Raw genomic sequence first — 7,723 nt, forward strand, 5'->3', positions numbered from 1 at the left:
AATTTTAAATGTTGATTCTATCTGTTCCTTATTACGTAATTGTGCTACACAAATCTACAGTTAAGAGTATGAATTGCCTAGTGGTGGTTTCTAATTGCAGTAAGTGACCAATAAAAGAAACAGATTTAAATGTTTTGCACAATATATGAAAAGCCAGCATTTACCTGATAACATTTTTTTGTTATCATCCCATATTAACCTTGGGAGGCTTTAGACATTTTCTTACACAGCAAGAGTAGGGAAATAGAAGGGTCATCCCTGGTTTCTAGAATTCATGGTTACTTCTACATTGCCATGATGGCTCTTCCAAGGACAGTGGCTTCAGTTACCACTATACCGGGAGAACAGATCCAGGTCTCTTACTGACTCACTGAGTAAATATATTGCAATCAAGATTCATTATGATCCCAGGAGCTGCTCTAGACAGCCAGTCTAGACAGACACACAACTGCTCTAGAAGCCAGTCCTGTTCTAACATGTCCAAATAGGTGAATTATTTCCTGTACAATATCAGTTTGACCTTAGCCTGGACATTATTTCAGGTAATTCCTGACTTCTAAACACTGACAATAGTTTGCACTACAATGCTTACCAGTAGGACTAGAGAAGCAGTTGGAAGAATCCTAAGTGTAAACCAGATAAACTAAAGAAACTTTTACTTGACAAAAAATGTTGGATCATCTCAGCTTTGAAAAGCAGTAACTTTCTATTTGCATTGAACAGGCACATAAAATGCTTGGAACTGCTGAACTGATGATGTGCACATCAAAGCTTTATTGGTGGATTTTCTTTTGAAGAGGATTGTGTGAATTCAGCCATTCTTCTAGTGCCCAAATTTCATAAAAGTAGTGTCTTCTAGGTTTGCTAGTTTCACCATGTTTTAGCAAATAAATGTATTTTTGTAATATGCATTTTAAATATTACATTGGTGTGATTCCCAGGTATGCCTGCCACTGAAATCAGCAGAAGCTGAGGCATATTGACCTCCAAGAGAAAAAGATTCTGTGTATCTTACATTATTTTTGTAACACATTTTTCTGTTGCTTGTCATAACTGACAATGTCTAGTCTAAAACATGACACTTGCCCCAGCTTAAGAGGACATCCCCCAAGGACATAATCCTAATTATACATTCCTGCCCATTTCGGCATTTTGACCCAGGTGATTTCCCATGTGCTCTCCCTGAGCTGGTTCCTGGTACTAAAGTGCAGGCTTTGTCTGGCAGACAAGTTTGCATCAATTAAACAATTAAACAAAAGAACTATGTAGCAAAGGGCTCCAGCCAGAACAGCTCAAGTGCAAAGGGGGCAGTGAGGTTGCTGGGTGAGCAGAAACACTCCTGGGACAAGCATCAACTCGGACAACAGCAGCCAGAGTAACATCTCTCTTTTTTGGGCTGTACACTTCCTACAGGCACTTACCACAAAACTAAGTCCCACTTTTGTTAGTTGAGTTGTGACTACTAGAAATGAGGCTGCAGATTTTAAAAAATGCAGGAAATAAGGTTTCTGAGGCACTAACAGTTGAGGTAACAACATCTTACCTTATGTATCCCACTAAGGCAGTGAGCAAAGTGGTGCAGTTTAGGACTTGGTTTTTTAACCTGTGTGAAGAAGTGCTCTGCTGTTTACCTGTGTAATTATCCATGACTGGAAGATGGGCTGGAGATGGAACTAAAGAGCTAAGAGCACCCACTGCCTGAGCAAGTTTGTTCAGATGTCAAGAACACTCCCATGCAGCATTTGTACATTAACTGCTAAACTATTGAGGGCATTGCTTTAGAGCCGTCTCAAATAAAGTATAAATTTCTACCAAGAGTATCTGCTACAAGATATGCCTAGTATATAACAATGCCACTATGGATTGGACTGCACCACCTTGGGAAGGTTTATTCAGATTGCTTTCCCTGGTTTTAGGTATAGCTATTAGTAATTGATCTACACAGCCAGAAGAAATGTCTTTTCATTGTAGGCACACTTCTGTTTTGACAGACTTTAACCATACTGGAAATGGCTTCAACTCCCCACCTTTCACAAACTTCTTATCCCTTGCTCCTCAGAGCCCACTGGAAAATTGAAATACATATTATATTATTGAAATATATATAATATTTAGAAATATGAGACAATTAAAATTCAAGGCAGGGATATGCTTTTATGAATCACCTTTCTGCCATGCTTCTACTTTGCTCTTCAAAAGGAAGACTAACGAGCCATTATCCAGAAATGTTTATAAACCACAAGATTACCAGCAGTGTCTTGTAATTCTTCTGAAATATTAAACATGTACACACAGGTACAGTACTTCAAAATACAGGGAACAACACTGTGGTACAGCTCTATTAGTCTAAATACAATGCAGTCATTCCAAATGATTTAGCCTCCTCCTGCACAGACAGGAGGAAGCTGTGAGAACATGTTCTCTGTAACATGAAACCTGCATTCAGGGCAATCTTGATGAAAGACATCAAGCTCCAGCCGCCCTTAACTGTTCTCATCTATTCTGTCCTCACACATCACCCTAAAACTGCCACTTAGCAACATTTGCTATCATGTTCCAAGGACTGCTGCCAGGAACACCACCCTTGCTAGCCTTGCTTGGTACCATGACATTTAAATACCTTGCTGCAACAGCACAAACCAAGGTAGCCTGTGAAGCCAATGTAACATGGCTGTGTCAGCCTGCTTCAGACAGTCCCTGTGCTAGGCAGCACTGCCAAATCTAGAGGAACCAAAGCTTGACAAGGACACAGGACAAATGAGAATGTGTGTGTAACAAACACAGTTATTTCTCTTACCTGCTGTTATAGAACAACTCGAGATAATTATGAGTAGTACAGTCCCAGTTACTGCCACTGTGCTGTCTAAAACAGAGGCTTGGTTAGGCACAGAGTTTAACAGTAAGGACTCTAACTTCTGATTTAATGCATCCAGCTGGAACCAGATGCAAGTGCCATAGAAAAGAACTAGACAGTCTTGGTAACTTTGTTTTGATGTTAACTTTGTGTTGAGATAGAATTTGGGTAGGTGAATAGAAATGCCTTATCTAAAAAACAAATTAGAAACACAAAAAAAATCCATAAATGTAAGTGGGTCAGTAGACTTGGTTTGGTGATTATCTTGGCAGAAATGTACATAACTGGAAACAACTGACAGGCATAACTACTTCTTAGGGAATTTGAAAACAAGTATTGTGGGGGTTGTTAGTAACCTCTTCACATCTCTCAGGGGGTTTTTAACAAACTGCCTAAAGAAACTTGGCATTATTGCCAGACCATTTTAATGGTCTTAACGCCCCCATTTCCTGTCCCTAGGGAGGACAGTGCCTTTCATGTCTCATGTGCAGTGTACAACAGGCTCTCTCTTCCATTCTTGGCACCAGCCCTTTGCCATGTCCACAGCTGCTGCCCAGCTCTGGCTGGGGGGCACAGTGGCTGAGGAGGCTGCCCCACAGCCAGCCATGAGAGCACCAGGCTGAAACTGCCTGAAACAGCAACACAGAGACTGCCTGGGTGGCTTCACTGCACTGTCTCAAACCCAAATAAATACAATTCCTTTTGTACCTCACCAAGTGGGGCAGCCAAGGCTTGGAGCTGTCTGGGCATTTCACAGGGTCAGGCTGTGGCAGTAAGTTTCCATGAAGGACTCCAGAACTCATTTCAGGTACCTGTGATTGCATACAGTCACCAGCCAGGTGAATCTTCTTCAGACAGAGGGAAAAGCTGAGTGCAAGGCTTAAGTGAATCCACAAACACAGGATATCATTTCATCTTGATTAAACAGGACACATGTACAGTATAAAACTCAAGCTACTGGTACCTTCTAAACTAAATTAAGGGATCCTAATTGCAAAGAGAATGCAAAGTTTAAAAATGTAAAAGAAAGAAAAAATGTAAGTAACTATCATAAATAGTTATGCTTTCTTCTAGATATGTCTGCGGGATTTTCATGGGTAAACCAAGGGTTAATTTCAAGTTCAGCACAAGCAGTTTCCCATTTTGAGGCAGCTGGAAGCACATATGGTGCTAAATCAAGGTAAATAAAATTATTTTTTATTCAAGAATAGTTATATATGCTTGTGGTACTTTAGTAACCTTGCTATTTCATACCATTTGCATGCAGGAATTGAGATATTATCATGGCTGATTTTGATGGTGAAAAAGTCTCTGTCTTCCTTGAAGGAAAATTATGTTTGAGAGGTCAAATCAACATGCTTTGAACATTGACCATACCAGCTATTTTGTACCTATGTTTCATAAGAATAGAATCACTTCCAAGCCCCTTTTCCTGATTAACCCTAAATTCCTGCCTGGGCATGACTACAGACAGATAATTACATGTGGATAAAAGCCTGGTAATATTTCTGAAGATTGCACAAAAATGTCTGCTCTCTAAATGCACTGCTATTTAAGCTTTCATGAAAGAAGTTTAGTCCACACAACTTAATAAGAATTTAAAATTAAAAACCAACAACCAAACAAAAAAACACCATGAGCAAAACCCCAACCTTAAATACACCTCAGCAGCAGACTTTGCTTGGAGGTTACCTGTACCACAAAAAATGGAAATAGGGATTAATGTTTTGCAGCAGGCTCTTTCTCATAACAATTAACAGCTTCATTTTATATTGCAAACATTTCTGTGTATTAAAGAAACTGAAATGGATTTCCTTTTTTTTCTTCAGCTTAAGCAATTCTATTAGTTGATTATGAAAAAAAAGGAAGTCACCCAATATTCTTTTTTTATGCAGTTTTCCAATGTTTTATCAACTCTCCTAACTAATAGATGTGTTTACTGTAACACTTTGGGATTTTTCCTTGTTGGTAGCATTTCTCTGACTAAAGGAAAAGCTGAGGCCAAAAAGAAAAAGCTTAAAACCTCCTGAGAAGCCCTCTAAACTTGCCCCTTTCTGTTGTCTTGCTAGTGAGAATGCAGGGTTGTGTTTGGATGCTGAAGTGGCCTTAGCAACGGGGCAGCTGCTTGCCCCTAGCAGCCAGCAGTCCAGCAGCGCAGCGTCCCGGGGGGAGACGCCCTGCTCCTTCAACGAGGAAGATGAAGAGGATGAAGATGAGGATTCTTCCTCCCCAGAATGAGGACAGGAGAAAATGGAATATACAAAATGCTGCTCAGATATTCTTAATGGGAGTTCCTGTTTGGATTTTACTGGTTTCTTGCCTTGGTTTGCACTGTGTTTGGTGGACTAAAATGGAAGCTTCAAAACAAGTTTATCCGTAGCTGAAATTGAAGAATTGTGTAACTGAACACAGAGTGACATGCAGAGACAAAGTGGGTTTTATAAACTATAAATGAGGAAAAGAACAAAGTCCCTGGAGATTTAGCAAAGTAAACCTTAAGATCATCTTTTCCATTTTGGGACTCGAGTATCTGTCTTCCCCTTGTCTTTTTCAGATGGAGGAGAAAACAGTCAGTCAGTAAAAGCTGATTCTTGTATTGTCTTTTGGCTGTTCTGCCTTTAGAAAAAGGGGGAGAGAGCACACACAAATGTGCTAAAATCATTATTTAAAACTATCTTGTATGAAAGTGGTTATAGGGAAAAGGGACTGTTAAAATGTTTGCTTTTTTCTGTTCAACTTGCTGTATAGAAGATTCTTAAAGTAATATAAATTGCAAGTGATTAAATGAATCTTGAAATAGTTTATATCCATTTTAGATACTCTAAAAGTAACAGGAAGCATTAGTATAAAAGGTTCATGTGTTCATTTATATTGCAGGCCTAATTTATTTTAAGTGATTATTCTTAGCCATTATTAAAACAGTCAGGAAAAAAACCAGTATTCTCTGCACCAGCTTTTTTCAAGGAAAATAAGTTTAAAAATTGTATTTCTAGATTACAGCGTATTCAGTGTAGCTTCTCCTTTATTGTTCTAACTTTATATAATCCCTTTGATATTAGAAAAAAGGCCTCCCACTATGTTAAGGATCTCAGGCAGTGTGTTTTCAAGGCAGTCTTTTCAAATTTGGGGTGGGCAGGTCACATAACTTTTAAAGTCATAGGCTGAGGTTGTTAGGGAAAAAATTAATTTCAACAATACATTGTTTCATGTTTTGCATTCTGACAGACTTTCTTATCAGTAACTTCAGTTGCACTCACTTTGATGCACCTTTGAAAGTTGTGTCAAACCATGTAAAATGCTCTGTGGCTCAAGTTACCCAGCCCATATCCCATGTGAACTGTTAAACTCAGACTTGCAGCAGGAGGCTGTGTTTTCCATTGTTAACATCACATCCAATCATAAAGACCTTTTAAAAAAACCAAAACCTTGAATATCAATGTAAAATACACTGTAGATGTACTCTTCCCATGGTGTTCCAGTGCCCAGGACTTTGCCTAGCTCTAAGGTAACTGTTTTTCATGAGGTCAATCTTGCCAGTTTTTCCACTGTCTGCAGGGGCTGTCCCATGTCCCCGCTGTCTGGGGCAGCTGTCCTGGCTGTGTTCTGCTCTGGGGGGTGGGTGAGGTCCCTTGTGCTGCTGCTCACTGAGCAATGGCAGCAGCTGCCCTGGGCTGCTGCAGCAGCACTCTCACAGCCTGGGCTGTGTCCACATCACCTTCTACAGCCAAACCTGCACTCACTCCAAAAGCACCAAGCCTGAGCTACAGAGACAAAAAGAGGCCCCAGCTCAAGAGCTGCCTGGCTGTGTGCAGGAGTTAGCCCAGGGCTGTCAGCCGCAGGTAAAACTGTGAGGCATACACAAGCACCACCCACACGTTTCCATTACAAACAGAAGCATCCAGATAGGAACTTCTCACAGACATTCAAATTCCTGCACCTGAGGAGTGCCTGAGGGCAGCACCAGTACTAGCCATGGCTTTTGACTGAGCTGTTTTACAAATGAATAGCAAATGCACAAACTGAAATGCCTACTATGATACTCACCCTCGGGGCAAGACTGTTCAGCCCATCCCGTGCTCGTGGCTCACAGGCAGCAGCAGACCGAGGGCTTCACACCCCCTCACTTCCACCGAATCTGTAACGCTACCTCCATACCAGAAAAGCTTTACAGACACAAAAAATATTCTTGCTGAGAGTCAGTGCATTGAGCCAAGTGGCTCACTTTTAAAATGGGGGGAGAAAGGAACAGGTACTTCACACATACTACTATGGAATTGTCAGCTTCGTGATTGACATTTCATTTAAACAGATCATCACTTTCATTGTTAAAAAACACATTGCTTTTTCAAAAGTGCCCTGTCAGTAGGCTTTCATTGGAAAGGACATATCAAAGGTAACTTACATACGCATGAGCCTAAGCAATTCTTTACAAGGGAAATATCTTCCAGAGTAGTTATACCACCCTCTCCCCAGCAATACATTAGGGACACATTTTACTTTACACTTTCTTCACATTTCCCACTCAAGATTGATGTAAAAAGAAAAAACAGCAAAACACTAAGCAGTTCCTGAAGAGCAGCACTTTGAACTATAAGAACCTGGCAAAAAAAAAGGCTTCCAGCCCAGAAATGGAATGTATTTTATTAGCAGCCAGTCTGCTTTACAGGGGGAAGGAAGATCTTCAGTGACACCTTCCCTCCACTGATGTCTGTGCCCTTCAAAGCTGCAGCCTGCACAGCTGCTTGCTTTCTGGCAAACATCGAACTATCAAATTTAAAGATAAAAAATATGGGCACACATAACATTTATTAGACAGTTGAACCAAGACTTCAAAAGTTATTTTTCCTGGACTAGTTGAATACAAAGGAC

At 40.4% G+C, this 7,723-nt stretch overlaps 1 protein-coding gene across 4 annotated transcripts in view; it reads left to right on the plus strand.

The window, feature by feature from the left end:
- Window positions 1-6,278, plus strand: part of TFDP2 (transcription factor Dp-2) — a 48,002-nt gene extending 41,724 nt beyond the window's left edge. For all 4 annotated transcript variants that reach the window (XM_059479240.1, XM_059479241.1, XM_059479243.1 and 1 more), the window contains 2 exons: window positions 3,929-4,034; window positions 4,924-6,278. In XM_059479240.1, the coding sequence (XP_059335223.1) occupies window positions 3,929-4,034; window positions 4,924-5,092 (275 nt within the window). In that variant the 3' untranslated portion in view covers window positions 5,093-6,278. The remainder of the gene's footprint in view (window positions 1-3,928; window positions 4,035-4,923) is intronic.
- The last annotated feature ends 1,445 nt before the right edge of the window (window positions 6,279-7,723 follow it).

Source organism: Ammospiza nelsoni, chromosome 10 (assembly GCF_027579445.1).
Source record: "Ammospiza nelsoni isolate bAmmNel1 chromosome 10, bAmmNel1.pri, whole genome shotgun sequence".
Classification (NCBI taxonomy): Eukaryota; Metazoa; Chordata; class Aves; order Passeriformes; family Passerellidae; genus Ammospiza; species Ammospiza nelsoni.